Genomic DNA, 18,514 nt, shown 5'->3' with positions numbered 1-18,514 from the left:
TAATTTAGAAGCTTCAAAAGAGAGATTCAATAAAAACAAATAATAACATATATCCTACATTAGATGTTAGGATGTAAAGTGGTGGGATATGAAAATATATCGATTAAATTTAATATAAAAATATATATCAAATGAGAGCAAAATCTTATTTTAAATTATTTAAATATTTGGGCACTTGCGTTGTGATTGATACATAGTCGTATTTCTTAGATATTCTATGTAAATAAGAATAAGAATAAGAATTCATTTCGTGCCAGTGCCAGTGCCAGTGCCAACACCGCTATTGGAACGGTGTATATTGGGCGCAGATGCAACTTCTTTGGCTTGCTGTGCTGTATTGATTTGTTCGCCAACAACAGTTGCACTAGCGGTGGATGCAGACTTTGCAGTTGTGGCAACTGATGATGAAATTCGATAGACACCTTTGCGAAAAACTATTATTAACACGGTTATATTATCAACAGAACCGCGGTAGTAGGACTGCATTGCAAGTGATTTAGCTCCATAATCTGGTTCACTGATGTGTTTTTTAATGAAAGTGCAAGCTTCTTCGTTACTAAATGTATCCCATAAACCATCGGAGGCAAGAATTAAAAATGATGGTCTAAAATGATAAAGAAATATATTAATTAAATTATAAATAATACAAATAATTTTTATTAATTAATAATTTTTATTAATAGATAAATATATATATAGAGTATGTAATATAATATTTTGTACCAGACTTTGATTCAATGAGAATAGTAAGATTTACTTATTAAATAAAACTTATCCATATTTAAATTATGCGAATACAGATTATTGTGTAAAAGTTTTTTATTAAATTTAGAAAATGTTATTGTAGTAATTAATACTAAATGTTTTCAAACTTTTTTAGTTTAAATAAAAATTGTATCGCCTTAGAAAAAGTTCAAAAATTACAAAAAAATGATTCTAGAAAAAATTTTAAACTATAAGCATTATATAAGTTCTGGAAGCGAGCAATTGAAGGTCTACATACTGGAATCACACATCTAAAGACTAAGTGCTCTTGGTTTCTTGTGTGCCACACAGACGATCACCCCAATAGCATCATATTAAGTCGTGCTCTCCCTGCAAAATGCATTCAACGAACCTTTTCTAGTAACATGTCTATATTGATACTTATTGTAATGTAGCCAACATCATACAGTACAGAATCAGTATAGTACTATTGAAACGATAGTAAGAATTACAATATAGTTCTTTACAGGCCTTAGCCTAATATCTCATAAGAAGAACGACGTTCCGTGCAGCAAGAACTGTCATAGACCAATTAAGGTCAGGATATAGCCATATACTATCAGTTATTTGTTACACATAAATGCGTCAATTCTCAATGTGATCTCAATGTGCAGTTCTACCTTCATGGTATCGTCCTATTGATTTGTGTGTCCTAATGCACACATTAAGTTCCCATTAAAAATGGGAACAACTAATCACAAAAACACTAATGTCGTTGTGGTAACCCGCTAAAATTCTTTACAATTAACTTGTGGCTCTGGAATGTAGACCCGGCTGTTCTTTAAATCCGGAAAAACTGATAGCTTCTTTCAGACTCAAAACATCAAATAACCGGTTTATCATCTATGCAGTACTGATTTGGTGCTAAATAAGTTTCTTTTGTTCTTGCACATTAACGATAAACAGCGTAATATTGATTTCGGTACTTCTATTGAAGTCGTTGATAAATTCAAGAACTATGCTTTGACGATGTTTAAAACCAATGATATGTTGTCAACGCAAGAAAGAAGCTAACAGATCATAACGTAACACGATTAATCATCGCTTCTTATTTGACAGGCACGAGTTCTAAAACTGGCACTTGCAACCCGGGCAAACTATATATGGACTATAAACTAATTAAAAAATTGAATATTTTCTAAGAGCACTGATGATGATTACTTGGCAATACTCGAAACAGTGTCGTATGATCGGCCAAACTTCATTAAAATAACTAAAATTTTTGTTGTTGTCTTTTCATTTCTATTCGAAGCCTTCTAACTTTTAAATAGTTTCTTTTTGTCATAAGACGAGTTACTTTTGGCAAAAAAAATCAACATATTTTGAAAATCCTATTTTCTATAATAAATGCCTGCTTTTTTTAATATTGTGTTCACAAGTGGGAACTACTAAAATAGGAAAATATTAGTTGTTGCGAAAGCAATAGCTACAGCAATACCCATAGGTGTTATATGAACTCTAAAGGAGCATCGCTCTCATTTCAAACAGTTCCATTCTGTAGTGTATAATTCCAAATCGTCAAAAGTGAAAAATTATTAACGCGTAGTACTTGATCGTTAACCTTTCAAACTTTTTCTCATTTTTTTTTTTTATAAATTTAGCTATTAAATTTATATAAACCCCACATTTTTTTCTTTTGTTTATATTGTGAAAAGTTATTCCGTTTTTCACTCACTTGTGATCGTTTAAATCGAATGTTAATATATCGGGATTGGCTATGACTAGATTTTTGTCTTTTAGCGGATAGTCTCCAAGAGCGCGTGATGTAGCCAAAACACCAGCAACACGCCATACTCCCCTAAAAGCGATGAAACCGCCTGCTTCATGTATACGTTTGCGCTCACGTACCTTACAATAGAAAAGAAAAGTATTTTTAATTAATTTAATATAATAAATTAATTACATATTATTTTACAAAGAAATATTACCTGCTGTGGTTTATGGTCAAAAGAAAGTGGAATTGCAATTCCTCGAGAATCATACATAACACCGCGCGAATCGCCTACATTCGCAACAAATAGTTTAGTTCCATGTATGATTGCGATTAGCGCAGTGGTACCAGATATATTGGACTGTAAAAAGATCAAATTTTGAAATTAAATAAAAAATATTTTGACTATAATAGTCAAAATTATATATAATTACTTTTTTCTTGGCGGCCTCAACCAAATTGTAATCCGCTGACAAAACTTCGTCGGTAATTAATTTACCGAAATTAATTTTACCATTTTCAAGGTATACTTTTGCATCTAAGGTTTGCGGTGGATTATTATTGGTGAGGCCGTCCTTATTTATATTGTTATTGTTGTTATTGGAGTTTAAAAGAAAAATATTTCTCGGGCCCTCACGTAATATAGAATTTAATCTCACTGTAATGACATCAGTTTCAGAGGCTTTCTGTTTTGGGGCGGTACAATCATCCGTGGTGCTACTGCAATATAATATGTAAGAAAATTATTAATTTACATAAATATAAATACATACTCGTATACAAATATTCAGATATTACTTTTGAAATATCTAATATTAATCCAACCAATTTAATATATATTTTTATAATAAAATTCAAATAGTTCTAAAGATCTCGTTTACGTTCATAATTCAATAACAGTAATCACCCTCGTACTCTATGCCCTATGTAAGTAAATAATCATTCTCGTTGTTCATTATTTTTAAGATGAAGACAAAAAAGGCTTCCCAATCACTAGTTGACTCACTTGTCGTGCTACAACAAAAATCATCCAGTTTTAATTTCAACGACTACAAAGAGAAATATTTGAAAACGACGCAAATCAGATGATATATAGTGTTTAATTAGAAGCAAAAAGCACCGAAAAATTGGGATACTGTGTTTTGGTGTTACTTGATTTCTTCTAAAAGTAACTTCTTCTTTTCAAACTTCTTCGTTTGAAAAGAAGAAGTGTTGCATCACCAAGCATTTCTTACAATTTAGCAGTGGCCATGTCTAAGGCTCTGTATGGCAGCCCGAATTGTTTAACCATATTCATTGTTTACTAGATCTGGGCCCTATTTTGAAGTTTTGCTTGGACGTATTGTTGTAAAGTATAATTTATAGAATTAAGAAATCCGATTCAATTCAATAAAACGGAGATTAATTATAATATAAGTTGATTCACAATCGAGCTTTTGATAATAAAGTAGATTGTAATCACAATCCACACTACCTTAAGGCATTCATTTTCAGGAGAATAAATTTGAAACTGGTTATCTGTAAGTAGCTATTGACGAGACAGAGCCAGATAAGACCACACAGCCACATACTTTGTGACTGTCTGGTATTGAATCAAGGTAGGTGCAGGATAATAGAGCGGAAACTTATATCCTTACAAAAACGATAAGGTATTCATCTTCAATAGATTAAATTTAAGACGATTGGCTGGTTATCTGTAAGTAGCTACTGAGGGGATAGATAATTACTTTTCTTAGAAGCAGATAAAACCTTTAGTTACATTTTTTGTGACTGTCTGATATTGAGGTTGGCTTCTTACGCGAATAGAATATTACGATGTGGAGTTGAATTTTTCAACCGAGTGCTGTGACTCAAGCATCAACAGAGGTGTTAGATAGACCTCGCTTCTCACCAAGAATTATGCCCAAACACTTAACTTAAACTGGTACCGGCGGAATTTCACGGAGTTTCAATACGGCGTTAAACGCCGCAATATACCGATGCGTCTGTGAAGAACACCGTAGTGTTAAGCTCTCACGACAGGTATCCACGTAAAATTCTGGATCTTCATGTCTAGTGTTGAATCAAGCTAGGAGAGGAATACAAGACCTAAAGCTTCTATCCTTGACTGATATAAGAAATTCATACGAAGGGCTGAATATCTTCTGTTCCTGTTGGTTGTGGTACAAATAATTTACTATGATCGCTGGGTTTCGTTTCTTTTGATACTAGTGTCCTGTTAGTTTCTATTGCATTTGTATTGATATCGAACACTATGGCGAAAAATATATAATAACAAATTTGAAAATGTTTCTTTCAATGTTGGGCACAACAATTTCTGGACATAAAAGAGAAGAACAAAACAGTAGTGTTCGTGTAAATAAATTACGGGTATCTTTACTTGTCAATTTGTTTGTAAAATGTCTATAAAATTAAATCGAGTTGAAGTGAACAAATTTTTAAGAAACACACATACAAACACAAACAAATCCACAATCTATTGTATTAAAGGTAAATATTGTTTCAAAGTTACTATCAAGTTTCTGTTAGAGATCCTTTGGTTTTATTTTTATTGTCATTATGCAGACAAATCTTACAGAACACGTTTCGTTTGTAATTCATGTCCATTACTCGAATAACATCACACATAATGACATCTGGAGATCAACAAATTATGCTCTAAAATGTTTGATTTATAGACCGTATGTATTCGCATTTGGAACAACTGGTCCCATGTGGGAAGATAGTCTCATACTTTGAAATCAAGACAAATTAAACGCAATAAAATATAAATTTAAATAAAATAAAATTAAAATTCACAACATTCAAAATAACGCAAAGGCACATCCACAAATAATAGAAGACAAGTATCTTTTATTCGCAACTGAAATAGAAATGAAAACAATTGAAAATGCGTCAACATTTGTACTTGAAAGTAAGGCGCAAACAGTTGTTTCGCTGACAATTCCTCAAGAAAAACAAGTAATAAAAATCTTAAAACCAAAATAAAAATAAAAATAAAAATAAAATAAAAGCATTTAATTTTAGTTTTGAAACGCATATACGACTATTTAACAATTGAAACATTTCGGTCAAGATTATTAATTCTTCATTTCTTTCTCTTTTTATTTTTCAGATACAAATGCACAACAAAAATCTGAAAAATTGTTTGTCAATTTATCTAAAAGAATTTATTTATATAAAATGTAAACAAATCTTGAAAGCAAAAAATATTATTTTTTTTTTAAATGTCCGTTCACAATATATAACGTTAATGGATTATTTTTATTAATTTGGAATTGAGCATTTTCTCAAAATTTTGATTTCTCAAAATTATTTACTAACATTTTTTATTAAGGATTTTGCTATATTTTTCATTATAATAATAAATTTCTCACCAATAAAATCATCACCAATGCTTATAATAGCTCGAATTGGCCCTTATCTGTTTCAAGGAGTCTCCTGAACCTGCCTTCATTTTTTGCTGCTTTCCATCTTGATAGTTTATATCATGTTTTCACTGCAGCTAAAACCAGTTATGTTAATGAAACTAATATTTGGACGTTTCCATTAACCTAAGCTGATTTATGCATATCAAGTAGTTTATTTATTTATATTTCATTATGATAAATATGTCAAATTTTAGTAATTTCCCGTATGGGACATTTATTGTTAAGGGTTGTATTCGATATTTTTCGCTTAAAATCAGTTGATTTATTTATAATGAGCTCATTTATATGAAAACTTCTTATATGGTAAATTATTTTCTTTCTTAGCGACGTTAATGAGCAAAACTGCGAAATTCAGACAAGTGGAAACATGATATTCGCGTTCATCAATACCTTTATTGTAATGATTCTTTAAGTTATTAATAACTTAATTTGCCTATATCTCTACGGAATAATAGATTTTCTCTGTGAATGCCCAGTTTTGGCGTCCAGAAGAAATACGTTTTTAGGAAGTTATTTCTTTGACAGTTTATCAAAATTCGACGGTGTGGATTTAGTTTCTACTCTTTTATATTAGGGGTTCTTGCGAGGAATGTGGTAGCAAAATGGCGAAACATCGCTAATTGAGGTACATGAAAGTTATTTAATGGTCTATCACTGCAACCAACCAATCAAGCTATTCTTCTATGGTATTTATAACGCCATTGTTTGATAAAAACTCTTATCAAGTAAAAATGGAAACTGAGATATATTTTGGAGGACATAATTAATCATATTATTTAAAAGGTATTCAAGTGTTGAAAGATCATTGGACTCGGTGTGTCAAGCTAAAAGGGGACTATATTGAATCATAAATTATAATTTTCCAAAAAAATTGAGTTTTTTATCACTTTGACCGCGTTTTTGGTCAATCTATCTAGTAAAATACTCTATACAATTTAAAATATATTAAAATAAAAAATTTACCTGTGAGATTTACGTAGACTGTCACGGCGTCGTACAGAGTTTGTGTCATTCTCTTTATTGGTTTCATCTTTGACTGCTTTGCGTTTTAAAAATGGACTCGCATCGTATTTTCCATCATCATCACCAGATCCACCGTTTCCAGTTGACAAATGTTGTGGTTTTTGTGGATTGGAGAGCAGTTTAGCAGCTTCAATGACTTTCTTATAAATATTCTTTACCAAAATATCTTTAGCGTAATCAGCGGCAAACTCGCCACCATGGCCGTCAAATACCGCAAAGAATGATATATCAGTGTTGTTGTTGATGTTCTCCTCGATTATGTATCTAAAATGTTAAAGAAAGAAATATGAAGTAAGATTTTGGTAATGTGTGCCAAAATGAAAAACAAGAGGGACGAACGATACATAAAATATTGAATGAAATATATTTTACTATAAATAAAATAAGAACAAAATTATAATTATCATTTAATTTCAGTTTAATGTGAATTTTTAAAAATAAAATTACGTTTATGTTCAATAAAATTATTTACGTTGATTGAAGCGAAGTAAATTTGCTTTTGAACTGCTTCGAGAAGATTTTATTACTGATTTTTATTGGATTAAGTTTATATGTTCTTATAAAATAAATAAATTTAAATAAAAAAATCAATTTATTATTTGTTATTATTACAAACAAAATAAAAATATATGATTCATGAAAAAAATTGTTATATGTAAATGAGTTCATGCGGATTTTGTTTATTATTGCTGCATATAAAAATCTTAAGACCGTGAGAAACATAATATCAATAAATACCCATTACTTCAGCGAAACGCTTTGTATTGCTGAAAGATAATAATTTTTTTAATTGCCCATTGGAAGAAAAATTTACAATCCATTAGATTTCTGAGATTTTTGTTGATTATTGTATCATTAAGCTTTAGTTTATTGTTTCACATAAGGAAATTAAATCAAAGGAAGGCATACCAGCTAAGATCAAAAAGATAAGGGTTTTTTTTAATTAATCCTTCTTACACAGCTATGGTAACGTAATTCCTAGTTTGAGAAACACTATTAGAACGATCTGTAATTTCGCTTTACCTCATCTATTGTTGGTAAATAGAAATCTATTGTTTCAGAAATGTAAACTAGTAGAGATGTTAGTTCTTACTTTGGCGAAGCTCAGATGCCCACGCTCTCTTTACATAGAATTTTGAGGTCTCATTTATATAATAATAAATATAATATAATATAATATGTAATATATATATAATAAAAAAAAATATATACATATAATACATAAGTATATATAAAAATATATATGCACTATAACATGCTTATAACATATATGTTATTATATATACAATACAATATATAATAAAACTAATAAGACTCGTTATAAACTTTATATTCATATTGATATTTTGTTACCTATTAAAGTTGGAGCAGCTTTTGGTGCGGATGGTAATAATAATAACAGAACTTTAGACGAATCTGAAGTATCATTTTGTAATATAACTATATCGAAACCTAAATGGATCGATAATATTTTTAGAGCAATTATTTTCTTTTATTACTTAAACCTAAATTAGAAACGAATTAATTGAAAAATTAGTGAATTTAAGGAAAAAATGATTTTTGTATTATTATCAATGCTCAAACCTCCAATCATCTTTATACGATTGGAAATTTGTCATTACCTTGCTTACATAACCCAACAAGTAGGTTATCCAACCAAGCCTCCAGAATGTCGCTAAATAGCAACAAACGGACACAGTGATGACGGTCACTGAAACATAGATATAAATACTTAACCGTACACAAATTTATGATGGATAACTTACCCCAATACAAAATAAATATATGCCCAAAAAAAACCATACATGTTGAATAAATAATACATATATATATAAAAACTAAAAAACTAAAAAAACTGCAAACCACCTGTTTATATGCGAGCTATATCTATATCTAATCCGATCAAACCCATTTTTATTATACGGGTTGCATTCTATAAATTTTGTTAAATTCCATTTGATGTGAAGTACATACATTTATTAAAAAATAAAAGTTTTTGTCAAAACCTGGGTTTGAATCGGAAGGTTCATGCGGTAGTTATATTTAAGATTGAACCGATATGAATAAAATTTTTTTACATTTTTTTTATAAATTCTTTTTACAAAATTTCATTCAAAAAAATATATACTAAAGTATTAACACTTCAATAAAATATATACTTTACCTAATTGGTGGGAATGCATGGATATTTTCCTAGATTTTAGCAGAAAATATCATGATCATGTATTTAAACTTATTATTCAAATTTATTCAATAGAAAAGTTATAGTGTTCTACTAAAATAATGCCAAAAGTTTTAAGAATTTCTTGATAGATCTGGGTTATACGTTTTTTGGAGTTCCTGAAAATTTTTTCGATTGCAAAACTTATACTTCAAATATTTTTTTTCAGTATATATCAGTTATGTTAATACCCCGATATCATGCTACAGTCAGAAAGACGGAAAGTCGGATGCAGCATATATAGTATAATTAAATAAAATATTTATACGTTATAAGAAATCAACGTCTTTCATTTTTACGAAACAAAATTAAAATTATTTTTCGAAAAACTTAACAGATTGAGTTCGAAATTTAGTTTTTTATGCCGTAAATAATATAATTTAAAATTTTTCAAGATCACAATTTACCAAATTTTATATATCTTCGACTAGGGCTTCATTGCACGAAAAATATACGTACATTGTTTTCACAGAACATCACCGAAAAAATTAACTTTTCTAATTTACGACAGAATGCAGCTTAAAAGATTTGCTATGTTTGTTGTTTTAATGGGTTAATTAAATTTTTATTTGTTATTTTTAGCAAGTTTATTTATTTAATTAAATATTTTCTTCGTTTATTAAAAAAAAAAAATTTTAAATTTAAATTCATTTTTCATAAATTTATTTAATTTTTTCCATTTCTAATGATTTATAATTATTAGATAAAAAATTATTATTACTAAAAAAATGTTTTATATTCGCGTTTTGTTTTGAAGTAAACAAGTATGAGGAAAATACAGATTTTTTACTCGTTACTTTTTACTCGTCCACATACCACCTCTTAATAATTATAGATAGCCAGATACGAGTATATAAATTTATAATGAGTCACAACGGGAGAAGTTTTTTATTTGGATTTTAATGTACAATAAATTATTAATATTGTTTTACATTGCCTTTGAGAAATAGTTAAATAAATTTGTTGAAACATAACAGAGTTGTTTGGTTAATATAAGATCTTATAATATATAGATCATCCAATAAGGTTCCGGTTTGAAAAGCATAAAATGAATTTTTTGTTTTAAAAACAGATGTCATTCGGCAGTGTTTTCTTACTCAACTTGACTACACTTATTTTATTAGTCGGATCTTATGGTCCTATGATTCTACTTCTCTAAGACAGTTATTACCTCTTGGTTTTATAAAACTGCTTTTCTACGAAATAGATTTTTGTGGTGTGGGGAAAGACCAGAAGTCAAAGGTGCCTAAATGTGATTGTTACAATAATTTGTACTTTAATTTACTGATTTTAGGGACCTATGTAAGCTTTGTCAGTGATGGAACTCAAACGTAATAGTGGGATAGCATTTTAATTGGCAGGAAACTCACAAGCGGTTATTGTTAGAGCTTTTGTTAAAAAGAAACCGACAATATAGAAAAACACTATAGTAGTATTTTAAAAATAAACTGCATCAATGGCTCCTCAAGGTAGTAGGTTAAGTTACAGGTTAGGTGAACATATTAAAAAAATCATGTAACGTATATTTAAAAATAAGTAAAGCTTTATAAGTTCCCAAAAGTATAAGGTTTCATCCATATTTTTGATAGAGAGTTCTCAAAAAGTAGTGAACGACAACAAAAATTAATTTTTATACTATTTTACTTAATTGAATTTTCGTTTTTGCCAAATACCTATCATCAGTAGTCTTGACATTATTTCTTGTATTTAATTATTCGTAAACTGTAAGTATAAGGGATCGAACTCGTGCCCTGCGATTTTTGAGATAATTTCATATCCATATTTATGAAAAAAGTCAATTGTAAAATATCCTCTTCTCGATTCTCTTTTTAGTTAATAATAACCGTTTGTGAGGATTTGTATCATAGGAAACTTTAAAGATTTGAATAGATCCAAAAAGTCAAAAACTATCGTTATCAATGTTTTGGGTGCCAATCGTTCGTGACTGTAGATGGTCGCTCTCCATTGATGTATTTGGATCGTGACGTTTAGGTTAAGGCGAATGTCTACAGCAAAGCAATTTTGAAGAGTATTTCGAAGCTGTTAATATTAATAAACTTCGGTTAGAGAAAGTGAAAGTTTCAACAATGATTGAGGGATAAGGTTTTGCACTTGAGAATTTTTTCGTATGTGGCATTTTGTGAGTCAATATTTACGCTAAAATATAGTAGAGAGGTGATGTGCTTAAGGAAGTTTTTTAATCGTGATTGAATAAAGAGTTCGTAGGTTTATATTCATCCAAAGTGCGATTAGTTGTCACAAAAGATGAGAGCATTTATTGCATGAAATAACCAAAAATTCAAAAATAAAATAAATAAAAATAATTTTTTAAAGGTTTTACACAAATATTGAGAGATTTTATTGTACATACTAGACAATAGGTCCCAACCTTGACACTTTTCGTGTTTGTTCACATATCTTATATTGTAATTTTTATAAAAATTAAATAATCAAACATATGTGAAAATGTATTTGGCAATAACACAAATATTCTAAGAATTATCGGAAGTAAAATGCTTTTGATTTAATTTTTTTTTTACTGAATTTTAAAGTAATAAAAGGAAAATATGATGACATATACAATAATATCACGACTGTAACTATACAACATTTTTATACTATTTCTATACTATACTATAGAAATCGTATAGATTTCTATAGTACATTTTCTAATTAATTTCACATTTCAGTGCATTGTCTCAGTACAGATAGTTTGTATAGTACAATTTTATGGTAGATGATAAGTAAAAATTTTTATAAAAGTCTTATAATTTAAAAATTAAGTCAAAATATTGTGTTGTTACTGACAATAGCATTAAGTGTATACCATATATATGTATAAACATGAATTGATGGCCGGTCAGTAACAGCAATTTATAGAACTTGAATTACTCAGTTCAATAGCCGTATTATAAAGCTATTAATACAGTCTATAACGTATAGAATATAGTCCGAAAATCATTGAAATTCATTCAGAAGACAGTATTCATTTTGAAGCCTAGTTGAAACTTGCTTTTTTTGGCATTGGTTGTATACTAATCTTCTAGTCTATGTTCGAACCAACGCTATGTGGTACCACAACGGGACATTAATTAAGCTCAAGTGGGTTTTTTTGCTACACAAGATCGCCACTCCAGCCTAACCTAACCTACCACACCGAACTGAATATATTTTGACTTTAAAAGTCATATATATAATTTACACCTTTTATGGAACCATCACAAGGCACTACAGTTGCAATTACCATGTTCCACAAACTCAATATTTCTGCGCCAAAAACATATGTATGTAGATGTGAAGATAAAGAAAAACTTCATATTTAATTGTAAAATGCCCAACTATATACTGCTCCGTGATTGAGAATAGAAAATAACTAGCTATACACGTTATCTATAAAGAAGGTATTATAGACGTTAACACCGTGTTAAATCAGGTGAATACGATGTCTTATCTCCAGTTATCACGCATTGTATTTTATTCTCGTAATCAAAAAGCATTGTTTGACTGATACTAATGCTACCTTGTTTTTCCAAAAAATTGAGTGTTTTTGGCAATAAACGAGAATTAATTTTAATTCCAAATAGTGATTTCTTGTTAACAACCAGTTCGATGAATAGAATATAAAAATGATTTATTCAAGATTTAAAAACGGAAACTTACAGTAACAGATTACAAAAGCATTAAATTTGCTTTCCTTATACCATATGTTAATAGGTGTTGTAAAAGAGAAATCCATTATTTTTGCATGAAAATGAGGGCTTATTTATTATAGTTAGAATAATCTGATTTAGGTCAAATATGCACGGTTTTGTTCGATAACTTGTTGTAATTTTTAAGGTAATTACATTATGCCTCTTTCACTTGAAGCGAATTTTTCACAAGAAACATCGTCCATCGTTCGCCATAGACAAGAACAGATAGTAATCTGTTCAGACTTGGTCTAGACTTCAGATTGGACTATAAGGTGGTTGGATAAAAACTTCCCAACCAGGCTCCCGGAGCTTTTGGCGAGTCATTATCGATAACAAATGTTAAAAAGCACACAAAACATTCACTTTAGTTGCAGTTTACAACGGTATTTTGGACCCACTTCCCCTTGTAATCAGCAAGGCAATAGGTTGAAAGAGATTTACTGGGATTTTTCACATTCACTTTATACATAGAAATATATCTATTGTTTAATATATGTGCATGATAATATATGTGTCAGTGCATATTTAAGTTCAAAGTATGCAGATCCAAAATCTAATATTTATTAATAGAGAAACCTAGGTAGATGTGTCAAACTTAAACCTTTTGTAGTCTAATCGAACAAAATATATGAATATGAAGAAAATTACGTCTTTTTCAACAAAAATATATTTAAACCTCTCAGAAGAAGGTAATTAATTTGCATAAGAAGTAATTGTTAGTAATATTAGTTAAGAGACTTATTTAGTATTAATTATGATAACTGCATATTATATTTTTTTTTTTTTGTTGGAAATAAAGATATATAGATGTTAACATCTAGAAAAGTAATTTTTTGTGCTCCTTTTAAAAAAAGTCTTCACAGCTTAGTAAGTAATTTGGATATTGATTTTTTTTCAGTATTTTCATATATGAAGACATTCTATTTAGTTGTTCAAATGAATACCATTTTAGATAAGAATATTCACTTAAAAATGTCATATATATATAAAAAAAAAATAATGCATAAAAAGCTGATATAATTATATTTAAAAAAAATTATAACAATAACGAAAAAACTCCGCCAAATTCTACTCGATAGTTTCTGCGATAAGAAATTTGCAATGAGTAAAATGTGGGCACTAATTTTTGTAAATTTATGTGCATTTCAATTAAGAATTTTTAAAAGAAAAATTTTTCATTCTAAAACAACAATCAATTAAATTAAGAGCAAATACACAAATTTAATTACGTGAAATATTTGGCTTTATATATGTGTATGTATGATATGATATATCATAGTATACACGCATATCAGTCTACATACAAAATATAATGGTATATACTTTATGCTACTTAAATATCTTTATCATATCGTAAAAGTTATAAAGACTTTAAATTTTTTTAACGTGGCGTATGAGTGATTTTTTAATGATAATGTTTATTTTGTGTATTATAATTATACAAGTTCGTATTAAAAATATAACTACAAAAAAAGGAAGAAAAGAGAGTAGAATAAAAAAACAAACTCTACTTTACATATATAAGATTAATTCAATTTTTTCAAATACTTTAATCACTGTTCACTCTATATAGTTTCTATCATTACTGTCCAATAATCCAGAAACTAATCCAGATGCTGTACGAAATTATATTATCTGATTTTGGCTGATGTTGTGTATAAAAACTTCTGATTATACTCTTCCTCCTACTTTATAATTACTATATTACTGAAATATTATAAAAACAAAAAAAATTTGACAGTTACGCTTTCTAAGTCTGACACTTGTAGTCCAAACAAATTTCGAACTAAAAATGGTTCGTTGAATGCATTTTGCAGGGAGAGCAAAATGCCCCATAATATGATGATGGGGCGATCATCTGTGTGGCATACAAGAAAGTATAGCTTAGATAATTGCCAATTATATTATTTTACAAGAAGCATTTTAGCAAGAGCACTTAGTCTTAAGATGTGTAATTCCAATACATAGACTCCTAACTGGTCGCTTCCCGACCTTATATAATATTTATCTAAGAAGTACGATTATGTATCAATCACAAGGCAAGTGCCCAAATATTTAAATAATTTAAAATAAGATTTTGCTCTCATTTGATATATATTTTTATATTAAATTTAATCGATATATTTTCATATCCCACCACTTTACATCCTAACATCTAATGTAGGATATATGTTATTATTTGTTTTTATTGAATCTCTCTTTTGAAGCTTCTAAATTATTATGTTATTGTTTGTTATTAGGTTTGTTGTATCCAAATTTAAATTTGTAAAATTTATAACCAAAATTAAATATTTGAAAAATATTACATACATATATTTATTTTATTTAATTGTCTAAAAAAATAATATGTAACATGTATTTATTTTATAAACAAATATGATATAATGAAAAAAATGTCAAATTTAATAAAAATTATTTCAGCATAATAATAATTAAAAAATAATTATTAACTTAAAATTAATAATTAAAATAAATATAAAAATTAATTAAATTTATATATAATATTGTTTTAATCAATAAAAAATTGTTTAAATATTGTTTTAATTGTTCTGATATGGGATATAAATTTTTAAAATATATATGCGATTTTAGGAGAAAGATTCATTGCAAACTTATTGAATGTATACTTATGCGAAAAAGACAATCAGAATTTATTTCATTTATAATTCTCAGTTTGTTTATACTGCAATTCTTATATATACATTAACGGCTCACTATTTGATATGTTTTTTTAATATATATCTGTTGAGTATGTCTTGAATACATTCAAGACAAAATATATGACTGATTGTCATTGCAAATTTATTGAATTTGTACTTATATGAAAGAGCCGATCAGAATTTATTTTACTTATAATTTTCAGTTTGTTTATACTGCAATTCTTTTATATACATTAACGGCTCACTACTTGATATGTTTTGTTAATATATATCTGGCGTGTATGATTTGAATACATTCAAGACAAAATATATGATAAATTTAATTATTATTTCGAGTAATTTTTAATGAGTGAAAAAGGAAAAAATTAAACACTATTTGCATTTATTTAACCCATAAAAATTACTATATATGAAAAACAATAATTAATTAATTAATTAAAAGAGAATTAATTTTATTTAATTTGTCATCGATATTTGAGATGTAAGTTCATTGGAATGGGTATCATGTTTATTGAAATAATAGCTGTTTAGTTCATAGAAATAGGTATCTAGTTCATTGGAATTGGTATATAGTATACTGATATTGTTATCTAATTCATTGTAGTAGAAATTTAGGAAACTTTTTTAAAGAAACTCTAAAAAGTTTATGAATTGCAAGGAATTGAAACATTAACAAACACGTGAAGAAAAATACACTGTACTAAACTTAGACAAGGTTAGGTTAGGTTATACCGGCGATCTCTAGAGGATTTACTGGAATTGAAACATTAACAGACACGTGAAGAAAAATACACTGTACTAAAGTTAGACAATGTTAGGTTAGTTTAGTAGCAGGTCTTTTAATTGATCAAGATTCTCAAGAAAGGGCTTTAAAGTGTTAAGACATTAAAATGTTCCTTGCTAAAACCTGTCCCTGAAATCTTAATATATAATTAAGATTAATATATAACTGTAACAAATTTTTTTCTCGATTGATCCAGTCTTTAAAAGTAAAAGTAAAGTACAGCATAAATAGTAATATTAAATATTTAAATTTGCTGAAAATATGTTAATAATTGAAGGAATTTCCTCTATAAAAACATGTAACCGAATCTGCAGTTTGTTCACAATCTATTTAAAATAAGAATTTAAATGATATTTCAAAAGTGTATGTGACGTCATCCACGAATACACTGACCAGAACACATACTCGTTCATTCATAAGGCGGCATAAACTTGAATATCTCGTTCAAAACATTAGTACATAAATTTTTAATTAATATTCTAACATTTATATGTCTAGTTATGCTAAAATCGTAAATCAATCAATCAAAACCTTAACGAGAAAGTCAATGAGTGTGTCAATATTGTTGTCAAAAATTTTAAAGTGTCAACCAATCATCATTAATTTCTCGCTTGATGGAATAAATTGGTTAAGCGTTTGTCTATCTGAGTTATCTGCCTGTTTGTGTGCTTGTCTCTTTGAACGTAAAGTAGTCCAACTAAGATTTTGAGATGGACAAATGAAATTTCCATACACACAGAATTTGGAATTACCTTATTAAATGACTATATCTGATATAAACAAAACAATCTGAAGTACTGCCTTTTCTTCATTATGTATTATAACGTACTCGTATTAAGCTGAAATTCGATAAGTGATGGATTTCAGCAGTGTGTAACATACAATATATGCTCTGCTAAGTCTAAAAAGGGGTTTTGCACACATCAATACCATATATTTTTGCAGAAATCCATTGTTCTGGCACATTGAGGTAACCGATTTACTTCTCAGAGTAAATGATTAATTTTCTTAAGTAAATGATTAATTTCCGAAAAAAAAATCTCTACTGTGTATAAGAAAGGCTTTAACTATAACAATTGTAAAAGTAAGAGATAATGGCATAGAAAATATGTATTAGCTGAAAATCACTTTGAAGCTAATATTTATTTAAAAAAAAGTGTTATTTATTAGGTGTGATTTTGGAGGGACTATGGGATAAAAAAAACCATAAATAAACTATCAACAACTAAATAAATTGAATAATACACTCAAACAAAAAAACCATAATTGGTGAACAGTAAAAGTGTAATATTTCAGTAGATAATATCAAAAATTTTACAGTTCATTATATGCCCACAATTTTCAACACATCTCACATGGATATGGATCGTCTATAGACCTTGTTCTATAAACAGTGCTTACTGTTTCGTGTCGTCTCTGTTCTTTTATAAATATTTTATATTGAATTATATGTGTTTAATTTTAACCCTAACCCTATTTCGATTTTGTGACAACAAAATGAAACATCAGTTCAAGTCATGCTTGACGTCATCATATGAATAAAAGGATTTGCAGTCTTAAACATTTATGTAGAGATCGAAATAGAATACAGTCTATTCTAATTGTTATGCATTTTCTTTTATATAAGCAAAAGATTATACACGAAAAACAGAAATAAAATCTTAGATAACAATCGAAAGACCTGAACAATAGCAGATCTTTTATTTAGTTCCTTGAAAGACCGAAAAGAGTTTTCAGCTTGGCAAAAGACCGCTGCCAGAATACGAGAGATCTTTGAAAGATCGTTGCCGAAATCTTTTTGTAGGTAAAATTTTATAAACGTTCTTCAGATTGATCTAACAAAGATCTTGTGAAAGACTTTTAACGATTTCTGCCAGAATTGCTCTGTAAAGATTTGGTAAAGCTCAAGTTGAATTTCTCATTATTTTTCATAATTATTTGAAGTTTTATAAATTATTTTTTGTTTTAATTTATTTATAATTTTTTTATTTTTGTTTATTTATTTATGTTCACTTATTTCTAATTTTTTTCTATATAAAAATGATTTAATGAATTTTCTTTTTCAGATACTTATTTACTAGTTGTAATTGTAATATTATAAGATGTTAGAAATATTATGGAGATATGTGTATTTTGACACAGTGACCTTAAAATCTATTGTGCTACGTGATGTTATAAACATTTTATAGATTTTATATAATGCTAAAGAATAATTAGTTAGGAGTAT

At 28.2% G+C, this 18,514-nt stretch overlaps 1 protein-coding gene across 2 annotated transcripts in view; it reads right to left on the bottom strand.

The window, feature by feature from the left end:
- LOC119687408 (protein phosphatase 1L) overlaps window positions 1-18,514 on the bottom strand; it is a 49,582-nt gene continuing 31,068 nt past the window's right edge. The window contains exons 2-6 of one of the 2 annotated variants that reach the window (XM_038101706.1): window positions 6,871-7,194; window positions 2,911-3,196; window positions 2,694-2,837; window positions 2,441-2,613; window positions 1-604 (exon numbers count right to left, since the gene is read on the bottom strand). In XM_038101706.1, the coding sequence (XP_037957634.1) occupies window positions 244-604; window positions 2,441-2,613; window positions 2,694-2,837; window positions 2,911-3,196; window positions 6,871-7,194 (1,288 nt within the window). In that variant the 3' untranslated portion in view covers window positions 1-243. The remainder of the gene's footprint in view (window positions 605-2,440; window positions 2,614-2,693; window positions 2,838-2,910; window positions 3,197-6,870; window positions 7,195-18,514) is intronic. The other variant, XM_038101707.1, reaches the window with a different exon arrangement.

Source organism: Teleopsis dalmanni, chromosome X, assembly GCF_002237135.1.
Source record: "Teleopsis dalmanni isolate 2A chromosome X, ASM223713v2, whole genome shotgun sequence".
NCBI lineage: Eukaryota > Metazoa > Arthropoda > Insecta > Diptera > Diopsidae > Teleopsis > Teleopsis dalmanni.
Note: the sequence above shows the minus strand (reverse complement) of the source record. Positions and strands in the feature narration are given on the sequence as shown.